This window comes from Cherax quadricarinatus, chromosome 72 (assembly GCF_038502225.1).
Source record: "Cherax quadricarinatus isolate ZL_2023a chromosome 72, ASM3850222v1, whole genome shotgun sequence".
Classification (NCBI taxonomy): Eukaryota; Metazoa; Arthropoda; class Malacostraca; order Decapoda; family Parastacidae; genus Cherax; species Cherax quadricarinatus.
The window spans coordinates 10,130,606-10,146,969 of record NC_091363.1 but is presented as its reverse complement, the minus strand read 5'-3'; the positions used below and the strand labels follow the sequence as shown (position 1 = coordinate 10,146,969).

At 40.1% G+C, this 16,364-nt stretch overlaps 1 protein-coding gene across 1 annotated transcript; it reads right to left on the bottom strand.

The window, feature by feature from the left end:
* Positions 1-700: 700 nt before the first annotated feature.
* Positions 701-11,434, bottom strand: LOC128701250 (uncharacterized). The gene is made up of 2 exons (XM_053794846.2): positions 11,298-11,434; positions 701-2,366 (listed from the first exon to the last, which is right to left on the bottom strand). The coding sequence occupies exons 1-2, from the start codon at positions 11,398-11,400 to the stop codon at positions 1,123-1,125; spliced, it is 1,347 nt and encodes a 448-aa protein (XP_053650821.2). The 5' UTR covers positions 11,401-11,434; the 3' UTR covers positions 701-1,122.
* Positions 11,435-16,364: the final 4,930 nt, after the last annotated feature.

Below are 16,364 nucleotides of genomic sequence, written 5' to 3'. Positions count from 1 at the left end.
TTAAAACCTGTGTGATTTCATTGCCAAAGATTAAAACCTGTGTGATTTCATTGCCAGATATCTTGTTACTAACTCTGCTCTATACCAAGTTATCCATCAGTCTCCTTAAATAAATAATCATGAATAAGATAGTGTCAAATACATTTTTGGTTACCTAGTTGTTGTATCAAATGAATCCTGTGTTAGGGAACTGTAGTGTCAAATAGATCTTGGGTTACGTAGCTGTTGTGCAAATAAATCTTGTTTTATCAAACTTTTATGTCAAATGGATGTTAGGTTGCCTAACTGTTTGTGTACAATTATGATTGTAGTGTTAGTATATTTACTGCAGAGATCACTCTTAGGTTGGTCGACGGGAGACTAAGATAGTCTGAATGTTAGTCATATAGCAGGAGTCATGACTTCATGAGATATAACAGTTTTCTTCTAAGATTTCGTCTTGGAAGACGTCATTGTTGAATCTTGTAGATGAATGGTTCAGAGAACCGACATGTTGATAAATTAGACACATGTGCAACTCTTGGGTATCTTTATTGAGGAAACGTTTCGCCACACAGTGGCTTCATCAGACTGATGAAGCCACTGTGTGGCGAAACGTTTCCTCAATAAAGTTACCCAAGAGTTGCACATGTGTCTAATTTATCATCATTGTTGAATCTGGGGACAATTTTATTTTATGTTGCACTCGTTTTCACTGACGTGAAGATGAGTGCAAGCGCTGATGGGAATTATCTCATACAGAAACGTCCTAATTTCAGGTTTTTGGTGAACTGTTCCAAACACGGTATTGTGATTGTTTACATTTTACCTGAATTTTCAAAGTTGAAGTAAAGTAGTCATTACCTGGACTTAAAAATAATTTGGTGGACGTGTTGCAGGAAAGGTAGGTAGTGTGTCAAGGCTTGAGGAAGATGGTAAGAATGACAGGGGAAGAACTGTGTTCCATATTATTGTTATACAATACCGACAGATAGATGAATGGACACCTGTGTAACACTTGGGATACCTCTGTTGTCGAAACGTTTCACCTGCGCGGTAGGTTTCTGCTTTCGAATAAAAAGTCTGTTCGAGGGGAAAAGTTTCGTCAGTGGGTGTCTTCTTCATCAACAATTTTGTTGTACCTTATGCAAGATGATGGTAGGAGTGACAGTTCTCTGGATGATAGACAACAGGAGGCTCATGTGTAGCCTCGATAACTCTATGTGGGAGGTTGTCATCATAGGGGTCACTAACCACGTGCACTGCAGGAAAGTGGGTGACACTCTGCTCAGAAGGTATTGAATCGTGTCCATATTCGTGTTCGATTGCTTCCACTGGTTCAGTGTTTTCTGTGTAAGAAAGAGGGATGTGTTGGTAATCGTGTTGGGGCTCGTAATTATGCTTGCCGTCATATATATCAAGGTGCAGTTCGTATTTGATAGGAGATTGATGTTGATAGTGTACTACTCCCGAGGGGTAGTACTCAGGCTCATGATAGTTGTCAGGCTGATGGTAGGTTTTCGGGGTTAGTGAAGGTAGCTGGTAGTCAGGTGGAAGATAGTTCTTTTGGGGTGGTGAAGGTAGCTGGTAGTCAGGTTGATGGTCGGTCTTCTGGGGTAGTGGTTGGTAGTCAGGCTGATGGTAGGTCTTCTGGGGTGAAGGTGGTTGGTAGTCAGGCTGATGGTAGGTCTTGTGGGGTGAAGGTGGTTGGTAGTCAGGCTGGTGGTAGGTTGTGTGGGATGAAGGTGGTTGGTAGTCAGGCTGATGGTAGATCTTGTGGGGTGAAGGTGGTTGGTAGTCAGGCTGATGGTAGGTCTTGTGGGGGGAAGGTGGTTGGTAGTCAGGCTGATGGTAGGTCTTCTGGGGTGAAGGTGGCTGGTAGTCAGGCTTATGGTAGGTCTTGTGGGGTGGTGAAGGTGGCTGGTAATCACGGTAGTACTTGGGCTCAGGGTGAGCATTGCGATGATACAAGGGAACATTGTAGTGGTAACCTTCCTTATGCTTCGAATGAGGAAGCTGAAGTGGCCGAGGAGGGTGGTACTCTGGCTCGTGGTAATACTCAGTTTTGTTATAGCTTGGCTTATCATAATCTGAGGCATGATGATATTTATTATCTACTTCATAATCATGGCTCACACTGTCTTGACGGTGGTGTGGAGTAGGTGGGTGGTAACTATGCACAGGGTAGTACTTGGGAGGAGGTGGTGGGTAATATTTTACTGGTTGCTTGTAATTGGTAACCAGTGGAATAACAGGATGTGTGTCAATATAATAGTCAGGTTCTTTATTTCCCTGGATGATAGTAATAAAGATGGGTTCTGACTGTGACTCCTCGGCAGTCAGGTCATCCTCCAGGCACTTGTCTGCTGGTTCGTCCTCCAATGTATCTGAAAATACAGTAGACAGTATTGGTTTGGAAATTTGTATCAGATTATTATACTAGTTTCTGAGCCAAACAAAAAAGTGCTGACTTAAATAAATTTTAATTTAATAAAATGTATTTAAATATTTTAGTTTTTGTGAATTATATATGAACACAAAAGCACACACGAGGCAACAAAAAACACACAAGAGGCCATAAAAAAACACAGACTTCAAAACACAGAAGTGTCCTCAAAATACAGGTTAAAAAAAACGCAAACGTAAGTGACGTCAAAATACCCACGTCAAATATACACATGTGACCTCAAAATACACACGAGGCCATAAAACACACACGAACCATAAAACGCATAAGGGGCCACAAAAACACATACACGAGACCACTAAATACACACGAACTATAAAACACACATAAGGGCCACAAAAACACAGGTTAAAAACAGAAGAGGCCACAAAAACAGAGAAGATGCCACAAAAGCTAGTGTTTAGTCTCAGAAACTCAGAAAAGAGTCTAGGAAGTTAAAGAGTATGGAAGGTGGTCAGTAGTTATTCATGAAAGGTTTGATGTATCTGTGTTTTTGACTTTCGAGGTTCAAGTGACAGTACTAGTAGCTGTAGGTCATCCCATGTAGGCACTAACTAGCCCTCTAGCTCATCCAAACTTATGTCCATCACAGGGAAACTCTATTGGTTGGATTCTGCGAACTCCCACTAAAGAGACATAAGTGTATGGACCCATCTATGACACCGTTCAATCTAGTTGAATGGTTATACCCTTGCCTGTGGTCACAAGAGTCTGGGGATCACTTCTTCTCAAATGAATACCTCAGAAAAACGATCTGTCACAGGGAACCCCTCTAAAACACCCACCAGCTCTATCCCAACCCCATCCCTTACCCACAAACCTGCTGTCAGAATCGGTTGTCCAGTCTCGTCCTTGGAACACCACTATACACCACAAGAAGTTTAAAATCCTTCATGTAACATAGATTGTAATAAAGTTGGTAGAATTACCGACAATATGTAAAGTAAAAGGACACAAGTGCAACTAATGTGACATTTTATTGTGGCAACGTTTCGCTCTCCAGGAGCTTTATCAAGCCATTACAAACAATACATGGACACAGAGGGTATATAAAGGCTCAGTGAGGTGCAATACTAGTGAGGTACCATTTCGATGTTCACTAATGGTAGTAGTAGTAGTAGTAGTAGTAGTGACAAAAGTAATACAATATGGTAGAGCAATTAATTCGTACATGAGTAAAAGGATATAAAAGCTATTACTTGGTAATAGTTTTTATATCCTTTTACTCATGTACGAATTAATTGCCCTACCATATTGTATTACTTTTGTCACTACTACTACTACTACTACCACCACTACCACTAGTGAACATCGAAATGGTACCTCACTCTGAGCCTTTATATACCCTCTGTGTCCATGTATTGTTTGTAATGGCTTGATAAAGCTCCTGGAGAGCGAAACGTTGCCACAATAAATTGTCACATTAGTTGCACTTGTGTCCTTTTACTTCACATAACATAGATTGTATCAGCAACAAGGCAAATGAAGGAAGAGATAAAGGGCCTTAACCCAGAGAAAACAGCAGTGACAGAAACTAAATTAAAAAGCTAATAACACGCAAGAACACTCGGGAAGTTAGTTACCATGTAACAATAACACGCAAAAATACCCAAGAAGTTAGTTACCATGTAACAATAACATGCAAAAATAACCATAGGATGACCAGCATTTCTTAGAATGTAATAATGTGGATAAAGTACTGTGTACTCTGAAGCCGAGTTTGGAGGTTCGAATCCTGCTGGGACCGAGAGATAATGTTTTTCTTTTAAAGAGCCATCAAAGATAGCTGATGTAGCCCAGCTAGGTTAAAGGCAGTCAGGCAATTTTCCGCGCGCTCTCGAAAAAAAATCGAAAAATTATGGAAATTGAGTTATTTATACCGAAAAATAGCTTAACTCTTTGGTAACACAATGGTACCAGAGTGAATGTTCTACGACGTTTCTACAAGAAATTATAGTCATTTATATCAGGTAAGGTGACGGCGATGTGGGTAGCGAGTATGCTCACAGCCCATATATTTTTTGGATTTTTTTTCCTTGTTTTTTTTATCTCTTTTTCTTGCATTATTCAAATCCAAATACCTACAAAAACCTCTCACATTGTATGCTCACAATGACTTCTTCTCCACTATAGGACAAAACCTTGCCAATAAAATCCCAAGCTCAGATACCCCACCAAATGACTACCTCACTGGCAACTACCCGAACACACTGTTCCTAGCTCCGACTAACCCATACGAAGTCTCCCTTATTATCAACACGCTAAAAAACAAGGCAGGAGATTTAAATACCTTACCACCCTTTATATACCACAAGTGCTATCACCAATCATTGCAACACTCTTTAACAAATCCATTGAATCCTCCACCTTCCCCACAGTACTCAAAATAGCAAGGGTCACCCCGATCCACAAAGGAGGAGACCAAACAGAGTTGAATAACTATAGGCCAATATCCAACTTACACCCTCTCTCAAAAATCTTCGAAAAATTAATTCATAAACGAATCTACTCCTACCTTATCTCCCAAAACATACTCAACCCCTGCCAATTTGGATTCAGGCCAAATAAAAATACTAATGATGCTATTATACACATGCTAGAACATATATACACTGCAATAGAGAAAAAAGAAGTCCCACTGGGGATCTTCATTGACTTACGTAAAGCTTTTGATACAGTTAACCATGACTTGCTCCACGTAAAATTGTCACACTATGGTATAAGAGGGCACTCCCTCAACTACCTCAAGTCATACCTCAGCAACAGAAGCCAATATGTGTATGCAAATGGGGCAAACTCTTCTGCACAACCAATTACAGTTGGTGTCCCACAGGGAAGTGTCCTTGGCCCTCTTCTCTTTCTCCTATACATAAATGACCCAAATTTCCAAGACTGTAGGCATACTATCGAAGATACGGTACTATGTTCCACAGTCAGCCGGATCACCTATCACAAAGCTGAGGGAAAATTCTTAGGAATCCACCTTGATAATAGACTCAAATTTCATACACATATACAACAAATTTCTAAGAAAATTTCCAAGACTGTAGGCATACTATCCGGTACTATGCTCCACAGTCTATATCACTCTCTTATTTACCCCTATCTCACCTATGGAATTTGTGCATGGGGCTCAACAACAAGTAACCATCTCAGACCACTAATTACCCAACAAAAGGCTGCAGTTAGAATGATAACAAATTCTCACTATAGGCAGCACACTCCACCAATATTCAATACACTAAACCTATTCACCATACAAAACATTCATACTTATTACTGCACCTATTACATACATAGAACACTTAACTCTGATATTAACCCTCCCCTCAAACATCTCCTTGCCAACCTCAACAGAACGCATGACCATAACACAAGGCACAGATCACTCTTTGATGTTCCTCGTGTCCATCTCACACTTTGCAAAAACTCAATGCACATAAAAGGCCCTAAAATCTGGAACTCATTACCTGTAAATATAAAAGAAACACAACCTGTTTATAAATTCAAGTCTCTTCTCAAAGATCACTTACTCACCCAAAACCAAATAAATACTGAATAACTGAACCTTATAAATTGTATATCTTAAATGTTTCTCACAATTATATCACATAAATGTTAAACCTAAAACCCAATCTAACTTTATTATTTTTTAAATACACTACCTAACAGAATACTCCATTCTACTGAATGACAACAATGCAACAACCATATGACCTGTCTTTGTAATACTCATTTGTGCTTTATAGTATCTGTTTACATTAAATCACTGTTTTCATCACCGATGTCATCATTGCTTAGTTCATCTTAAGTTAATTTTAAGCCAGCCCGTAATGCTATGCATAGTATAAGTGGCTTTGGCATACTGCTCTTTTCTGTATTTTTTGTACCTCTGTATGTGTGCACAAATTTTTAAATAAATAAATAAATAAATAAATAATATTAAAACTGACTATTTGGCATCATAAAACAGTAGGCGGAACTTATCCGTAGACTTAGAGCCAACCAGGAACCATATGGGAACGCTCGGCAGTGTTCCCGCTCCAGAGAGTGCCAGGAGAAATAACTTCATTATTACGCTTATATCAGCTTATATATCAACTCTACGGCTTATTTATCTATCAGAATTGATCTAATATGATATAATAAACACTATAAATAACATACAAACATGTTATATACTCTAGACTGAATAAAATAAACCATAATTTGGCGAGAGACCATCCGAAATATTTCGATATAAATGAGTGAATCCTCTCATGTCGTCACCATGTCGTATTCTTTGGTCTCTGAATAAGAGAAAACGGTGTTTTTAAGAGGATAACTGCACTAGAACATCAGTTTACTGAGAAATACACCCAAACAAACGCGATTTTCGCGGAAAAAAACAAATCGAGACGGCGGGCCGGCCGGCGCTCCAGGCCAATATCTCGGAAGTAACTTATTCACCTAATGTAAATAATTCTTCCTTTATAACTTAATTAAATGGAATAATTAAATGGAATTAATTAAATGGAATAATAATTGTAGAATAATGATTTCTCTAATTTCTTTCGCGCAATTTTTGGAAATATTCCAAATACTTTGGGTGTTATGTGGGAACATAAACACATATGCAGTTTAATGTGATCCTTTATTGACAACGTTTCGCCCACACAGTGGGCTTTTTCAAGTTACACAGATCTGTGTGTGACTTGAAAAAACCCAGTGTGGGCGAAACGTTGTCAATCAAGGATCACATTAAACTTCATATGTGTTTATGTTTCCATTGTGTCGGTATTTTATAGCATTTATTTTCATCGAGTTATGTGGGAGTAAAGGGCAGATTTTTTGCAACATTCCAAGAACTAGCAAACTTTATTTTTTTAGTGAAATAAAGATAAGTTATTTTAGAGAACAGGTGACTTATTAGATTCGTATAAACATTGTTCTCTCGGCACCAAGTGTCCAAACAACCTTACGTCGTCCCATATAGGAATAAACTTTGACACAAGGGCATTTTCAGTAAATCAGTCTTTTTTCAGTCTTTTCTCAGTTGTTGTTTGAGGTATATTTTTGACAAATATTTTTTACACGGTGTGAAAACACTTTGTCTTGTGCACCAAAACTGGAGGAAATCGGACGGTAAACAAAGGAGTTACAATTTTTTGACCGACTGCTTCCTGCTTGCCAGGAAACAGGACATGTGTTTCTGACGCGGGTCTTAGTCACATGACCTGCAGCTGGAGTTTTTGGTCATCTGACCGAGGTCTTCCACCGGCTTACCCCTCCACCCCCTTAAAAATTTCGGTCATAAATATGACTATTAGATGTGATGTAGCCCAGGAGATTCTTAACTATTATTTCATTAAAACCCGTGTCAGGTGACACTGCTGTTTCCTGACGAACAAAACACTACCAGCAGTTGAAATTCTGATAAAGAAAAGTTTGCTTTTGCAGATGTGTGTCACAAGTGGCGAGGAATGTGAGACTGGTTGTGTAAGTCAGGTAGACTTGTGGTCACAAGCTGCAAGTGTTGGTAAATATTAATTACAACCACAAACACAACTGACTCTTCCAGGAGTGAAAACAAATTATAATTTCTGCGTGTCACCAGCGACCCAAATGTTATTCATATAGTAACTAATGAAAATTTAATAATATAAGTTTTCCTGGGGATTTTTCACACACACACACACACACACACACACACACACACACACACACACACACACACACACACACACACACACACACACACACACACACACACACACACAGACACACTCACACACACGAAAAAAATCAAATATTCTGGAATGCTATTTCCATTATATGGTATGACTAGAAAAAAAAATATATGCATAAGTGCAAAATTTTGGCGTCTACTGTTTACATCATGATCTAGTTTCAACATCTCACACGACGAGTGGAAACCTGTTGCTATTACGACTCATTGCCCTAAAAACTGCCTATTCCTGTAGCCGACTTATGTAACCTACTTTTGTGTATAAGCTTCATCTTGGATTGTTTCCATGTTGATTTATTTGTGGCTCTCAGTAGTGCTTAGTACACATTTGTTTATAATACATATATATATATATATATATATATATATATATATATATATATATATATATATATATATATATATATATATATATATATATATATATATATATATATATATATATATTATATGTGCCTAATATGGTAAAGTTTAAAGTCCATCGATTACATGACGGTCATTAAGGGTGCACAACACCTCGCAACAGTAATCAAGAACATCCTGGTGTAACATGCACGCACATTAGATGATAACAACGCATGTGCGACCAACCACCAGAGAATGTGTGCTGACAGAATATACACAAGAAAAAAGCAAGGGCAGAATGCAGCAGTGAGAATACTTGTGGTAGACATAAAATGCGAGGCACCACTACACACGTCAGGGCTCACCACTAGTTACTTAACATTTTTAAGTGGTTACCCAACGCTTGTGTAACTTTCAGTTGATGAAGTACATTACTGCTGCTGCTCTCACTGCTGCGCTATTCAAGAAAGGTATCCCCGTATACCATTAGTTCAGTCTCCTCTACTTCAGTGATCAGAGAAAGGTATCCCCATATACCTTAAGCACAATCCAGTTTACCTCATTGATCTGAGAAAGGTATCCCCATATACCATAAACACAGCCTCTTCTACCTCAGTGATCCAAGAAAGGTATTCCCGTACACCATAAACTCATCCTCCTCTACATCGTTAATTCGGGAAAGACGTAAAATTAGGGGGATGTGATCGAGGTGTATAAATGGAAAACAGGAATAAATAAAGGGGATGTAAATAGCATGCTGAAAATTTCCAGCCAAGACAGGACTCGCAGCAAGTTGGAAAAATTCAGATTCAGGAAGGATGTAGGAAAGCACTGGTTTGGTAACAGTGTCGTGGATGAGTGGAACAAACTCCCGAGTACAGTTATTCAGGCTAAAACGTTGTGTAGTTTTAAAAATAGGTTAGATAAATACATGAATGGGTGTGGGTGGGTGTGAGTTGGACCTGACTAGCTTGTGCTGCTGGGTCTGGTGCCGTGCTCCTTCCTTGAGTGGAGGTGACCAGACTGGGTGGGTCATTGGGCTAATCCGGGGGATGGGGGGGTCATTGGGCTAATCCGGGGGATGGGGGGGGTCATTGAGCTAATCCGGGGGGGGACATGGACCTGCTCCGCATGGGTCAGTAGGCCTGTTGCAGTGTTCCTTCGTTCTTATGTTCTTATGAAAGGCACCATTGGGTGTTTGGCCGGGCCATACACCCAGCGCCCTCTACCTCAATGTACGCAAAAGAAATATTACACAGTACTTAGTCATTAGTTTGTAATGCAGTTAAATATCAGCATTGAAGATATGAATCCAATCCAGAATCAATCAGAAGTTATAGAATGGACACGATTGTCTTCAACACTTTATAAAAATATCAACTTTCCGGCCATACAGCCCAAAACTAGTTCTAGCTGTCCATTAACATACACTAGCTCTGAAAGTTTAAAGCCAGTCAGAAGAGGCATTGTTTAGTTATTGCACATATCAATATCCCAAAATACACTGGTACTAAGTTTGAAGTCGCATAGAAGTGCATTCTCAATTTATCGGCGTTGAAGGTTTAAAGCCGTTTGGACGAGGCATTCCAGCATTATCGCATGAAACCCCTATTTCGATTTTATTAGTTCAATAAAACTGGTCAATTGGCACCTACACAACCCACAATTAATCCAAACTTTTCTCTAAGTAAGATACGCCGAGATTTAATGTTTAGGGTGGAAACAACGGACGTGTTTCCTTACAAGGTTGTCTCTGTTCACCCATCAGTAAAATGGGTACCTGGGTGTTAATGGACTGGTGTGGGTCGCATCCTGGGACAAAACTGACCTAATTTGCGGGAAATGCTCAGCATAACAAGCGGCTTTCTATATAGTAGTATGTCAGTGATGTCAGTTATGGTCTGTATACCTTGTACATGTACTTCATTATTATTATTATTATTGCAGACACCATTTGATGAATAAATTGGCAAAATAGAAGTTACATTAATAAAACAGGCAGTAAGTAGAGATACTAGATATTTGAGGCTACAACTCAAGTTTTGTTCACTACACCTAAGTCTGTTGAAGAAAGTCTTGGTTGTAGGTGGAACATACAGCAGTCTTATTGTCTTCGTGTGGGTCCTGGTACCATCAACCAGTGTGGGTACTCACTAGTTGTGGTTGCAGGGGTCGAGTCACAGCTCCTGGCCCCGCCTCTTCACTGGTCGCTACTAGATCACTCTTCCTGCTCAATGAGCTTTATCATACCTCTTCTTAAAGCTGTGTATCGATCCTGCCTCCACTACAGCACTACCCAGACTTTTCCACTTCCTAACAACTCTGTGACTAAATAAATGCTTCCAAACATCCCTGTGATTCATCTGAATCTTCAACTTCCAGCTGTGTCCCCTTGATGCTGGGTCCCATCTCTGGAACATCCTGTCTCTGTCCACCTTGTCGATTCCTCTCAGTATTTTATACGTCGTTATCATATCCCCCTGTCTCTCCTGTATTCCAGTGTCGTCAGGTCGATGTCCCTCCTCGTAGGACATGCCCCTTAGCTCCAGGACTTGTCTTGTTGCAAACCTTTGCACTTTCTCTAGTTTCCTTACATGCTTGCGTTGTTAAACTTGTTAACTAAAAGTATTGTAAAAAGGGATTTGTTTTGTTGTTCGAAAAACGACTTGTCGTTTAAAGCTTCAGTAGATCGCTTTGAAAGTGTTTGTCTTGCGATTAACGAAGATGTGCTGAATAACCCCCAGGGGAGTTAAGCGCTTCACATAAAGTAGAACTTACTGTTGGCATGAGCAGCAACAGGAGACAGCAAAAGCAGCGGCAGCAGCAGCAACAGCATGGTTGAGCAGCAGACAGCAGTGAACATTCCTCCCTGCTGCATCATGTTGCACTGACCAGTGACCAGCCCTCACTCCACCTTATACACTCCACGTGACGTCACACTTGTATATGCTCAGCTCCCCCTCCCCTTCCTCAAGGCACTTGCCTTCATACCGTTCACGGGCTCATGAGCCAAGGAATTGGAGTTATTCTTCCTTTCCTCAAATTCTCATTGCCTTCAATTGCATTGCAGAGGTCTGAGCTTTGCTCAGTTTCGCTCAGAACTCTACAACACAATTGTCATCAAAGATTTAAGTTATACCATGAATTAAGGAAAGATCCTAGACTTTATTTACGAAACAAAGCAAATGCGATAGTAATTATGGACAACGTAGATTATAATGGAAAAATTAACATGTTATTCTATTCAAGATTGATGGACTGACCACATCGACTCAAGGCTGAGGGACTGATTACCTCATTCTCCTCCTGTTCTTCTAGCTTCTCCTGTGTATGAACTGATGAAGCCACTGTGTGGGGAAACGTTTCCTTAATAAAGATACCCAAGAGTTGCACATGTGTCTAATTTATCAACATGTCGGTTCTGTAAACCTATCATCTACAAACATCTTATTAGAAGACAGGGGAACTTGCGTGCCTCGTAAGCGCACTTGCGTGCCTCGTAAGCGCACTATGCACCGTACAGTGTGTGGCAGCTGTCAGTGTTGTACACACAATGTACCACCTCCACACCACACACTGTTGAAACTCGAAGACAGAAGTCTAATGTAATCAACTGGTGATTATAAATGTATATCTGCTGTCCTGGGAGACAGTAATGGTGAAGCTGGAGATGCTGTCCTGGGAGACAGTAATGGTGAAGCTGGAGATTTTGTCCAGGTAGTCGGGAATTATACGCAGGAAGGAATACATATAAATGACCTCATAGGGGACAGGAGCCATAGTAGGGAAACAAGTGTAGTCAAAGATAAGATAAAACCAATATTGCAAACTAGAAATACCGCAGGAAATAGCAAACAAGAGGACTCCACTAGCAATAGTGAGGATATATTACCAAAAACAACTGGTGGGAGCTCCATTGTTGGTGCTAGGGATGATAGAAGTAAGACAGGGAAACATACACCAACAGGGAATACAGTCACAGAAACCCAAGGCAAACGGAAACCAAGCCTGTGCACATACTATGCACTTGGTATCTGCTGGCATGGGAAATCTGGAAAAACAGATGGGACATGCAACTATGACCACCCTAGAAAATGCCATGCCCATATGACAACAGGAAAATGCAAACTCCCTTCCTGTAAGCTTTTTCACCCTGAACTGTGTACCTCTTCAGTACAGGAAAGACTGTGCTATAACTTAAATTGCCAGGCATACCATCTAAAGGGGACAAAAAGATACAAAACATCCAGGCCATGGGAAAACCTGGGTAGCCACAACCACTCAAGAGGGAGAGGTTTTTTAGTGCCAGGAAGGAAAAAAAAACTGGCAGGAAATGGCAGAAATCGTACACCAAATCCAGTCTTTCCTGGAGTGGAACCACAGTCGATGGCCTCCACTCCAAACCAACAGATACAGATACTAATGCCGGAAAAAAAATCCCCCCCCCAGTACCAACAATACCACCAGTCCGATAACATTCTTCTTTGCAAATATACAGGGTCTAAAGCCAGCAACAAACAACAAAATACCTTTCATCCGTGGACTGCTTGCAGAGGCAAAGGCAATGTTCGTGGCTTTCACTGAGACCCACATAAAGGATCACTTGGACAACGAAATATGGATCCCAGGTTACAACCTATACAGATGTGACAGAGTGAACAGGCAAACGGGGGGGGGGGGGTTGGCCTGTACATTGCAGAGTCACTTGTTTGCACAGAACTGCTTAATGCCTCAAATGATCTAGTGGAAGTTTTAGCAGCAAAGGTCGAGAACCAAAACCTAGTCATTGTGGCAGTCTACAAGCCTCCGGATGCAACATCCCAGCAATTCCAGGAACAGCTGTTAAAAATTGACCACTGTCTGGAAAATCTTCCAGCTCCTGCACCCAACATCTTGCTCCTGGGGGATTTCAACTTAAGGCACCTAAAATGGAGGAATATAGCAAATAATATTGTTGCAGTAATAACACCAGGAGGCAGCTCTGATGAAAACTCACACTCACACGAGCTTTTAAATCTCTGCACAAAATTCAATTTAAACCAGCAAATAATAGAGCCTACTAGACTGGAGAATACACTAGACCTCATCTTCACTAACAATGATGATCTGATAAGAAATGTCACCATATCAAAAACAATATACTCAGATCACAACATAATTGAGGTTCAGACATGTATGCGTGTATGATCCAGTGATCCATCAACACCATCTGTATGATTCAGTGATCCATCAACACCACCTGTATGATCCAGTGATCCATCAACACCACCTGTATGATTCAGTGATCCATCAACACCACCTGTATGATCCAGTGATCCATCAACACCACCTGTATGATTCAGTGATCCATCAACACCACCTGTATGATCCAGTGATCCATCAACACCACCTGTATGATCCAGTGATCCATCAACACCACCTGTATGATCCACTGATGAATCGGTGAATATGTGAAAGAGACTTTCATCAAAGTCACGGTTGATTCAAGTTCTTTTTCTGTGGCCCTTGGATATTATTAGCAGGACCAGAAGCTGGAGCTCAACTCATTCAAATAACTGAGTATCACGACCATAATCTGGAGCGTAATGGCCTTAAATTCAGCTATGCTGACGAGCAGCAACTGCTCGTCAGTATTTCAAAAGCTTCTGCAAACCCAGTTAGGTAAGTAGTATGCCCAGCAGCTGTAGGTCAACCTCCTCAAATAATTAGTTTGTAAGTAATGAAAATAAAAATAATAATAATAATAATAATAATAATAATAAATCTTTATTTCTACAAGTACATGATACAACTTACAGATCATAGCTGACATCACCGACATAATTTTTCCCGCTATTTATCTTCATATTTTTTTAATTTTTGTAAGACGAGGACTGAAAATAAAGTTCATAGAAAATGATGAGTACACTGACCTATACTCGGATTTGTTGTTTTTCATGACTGTGTGTAAAAAAATGTTTCCGGACCTTTGCATATATTGGTACTTGTCCCGGTGGACCTTTACTTACAGCAGTTGAGAAGCCCTGATGTACCTCAACCCTCACATAGACTGAAATTTAAACAAAATCAAGTTTACCTACTTTTAAAAACACCTGCCCTCTACTTTTAATTTAAAACCGCCTAGAACTAATTGACGAACGGAGGATCGAGCTTCCAGCAAAAACTCCTTCTACTTTTCCGTGTCTAGTACGTATTTTATTATATTTTAAGAAAATCAGCGGCAGTAAGAAGACGGTGTCACTGACCCTCATTTTTCCTTGTTTAAGTTAAGTAATTAACAGGTGGATGGTGAAGTTCTCATGGTGATAACTGGTGATAGTGATAGTTTCTTCACACAGGTGTGGTAGGCGGGGTTCTCATCATAATGTACAGTCAACATCCTCTTAACCAGTAATGTAAGAGCGTCGTATACATATAGAAAAATTGTCTTACCTGTTACCATGGAAACTCCCCTTGACATTCTTCACTAGCAAATATTATTATTATTATTATTATTATTATTATTATTATTATTATTATTATTATTATTATTATTATTATTATTATTATTATTACTATGATGATGATTATTATTATTAAGCACTTACAATTCATATAATTAGTGGTAACATTATTTTAATTATTGACTTCAAACTGTCGTGTGGGAGAGAGTAATATCATCATGATCTATGACCTGACTGGGCCGTCACTAGGGCTGTCATTAAAACTTTATGTATTATTCAATCGTCAGTATACCAGAGTATAATATACTGGACGTCCTCTGGGAAGGAAGGAGACGGAATGGGAAGCAACTCCTTGTTCCCCGTCCCTCCTGGATGAGGACTCTTATCAAAGAGGAGCAGCCATACTGATAGCTAGTTGTTTACCTCCTGGAGACAGGTTGGTAGTCAGGGAGGGCGAGGCAGGGCTGGGAACCCTGGACTTGTTCCTACCAGTTAGGTTAAATTTAATATCTTTATTATGTACCCCATACCCATGCTGTGGGCGATAGTCAAAAAGATTACAGAGGTACATAATGGGGACTGGGCCCCAAAGTTTTTATAGGTGAAAAAGTTATAAAGGTAATGAATCATTCACATGTCTACATCTGATCAGAGGTACATAATGGGTCCAGGGACTGGGCCGCAAAGTTTTGATAACTCAATAAGTAACAGGTCAGCAGTACATGACCTCCCAGTTTCAATTAGAGGTGTTCCATTCACAGACTATTTTGCTGTAATTTCTAACCACCTTTGCAACCGTTGGCAACAACATTGATCTGATATGATACATAGCAAATTACATTCTATCAAACTAAGATAGGTTTCTGGCCATCTTCTTGTCATCGATGCCGAGGTTGGGTGACTACACTCTCCCGTCTTCGCATGGGGCACACTCGTCTTACTCACGGGTATTTTATGGAGAGGCGCCCTATTTCACTCTGTGGGAATTGTCAGCTTCCAGTTTTGGTTAGTCTGTTGGACTGTCCGGTCTATCACCGAGCAGGCAGAATTTACCTCCGACGTCGTCACAACTCTAACGCCCTTACTTTATCTTCCCTCCTTCCTGACAGCCCCACCTTTAACTCAGACTCCCTTGTTGACTACTTTTTTAACAACTGATTTACCACACAAACTTTGATGATACTTCCTTTACAACCTTACAACCCTTTCTAACTCTCCCTCTGTTGTCCTCAACACCCTTGCTTGCTACTCTATGATCCCGCACTATCCCCTGCTCTGCTGCAATGTATGACTTGTAGGTTTAGTGCTTCTTTATATTATAATAATAATGAACAAGTTACACAGGCAATGAACCATTCACACGTCTACACCAGATCACATTTGCAATGAGTTATTAATGCAA

Bases quoted from the DNA above. Each gene is read 5' to 3' on its own strand.
- LOC128701250 (XM_053794846.2), bottom strand. From the start codon at position 11,400: ATGATGCAGCAGGGAGGAATGTTCACTGCTGTCTGCTGCTCAACCATG. The intron at 2,367-11,297 runs GTAAGTTCTACT...CTGTATTTTCAG, and splicing joins TGTTGCTGCTCATGCCAACA to ATACATTGGAGGACGAACCA.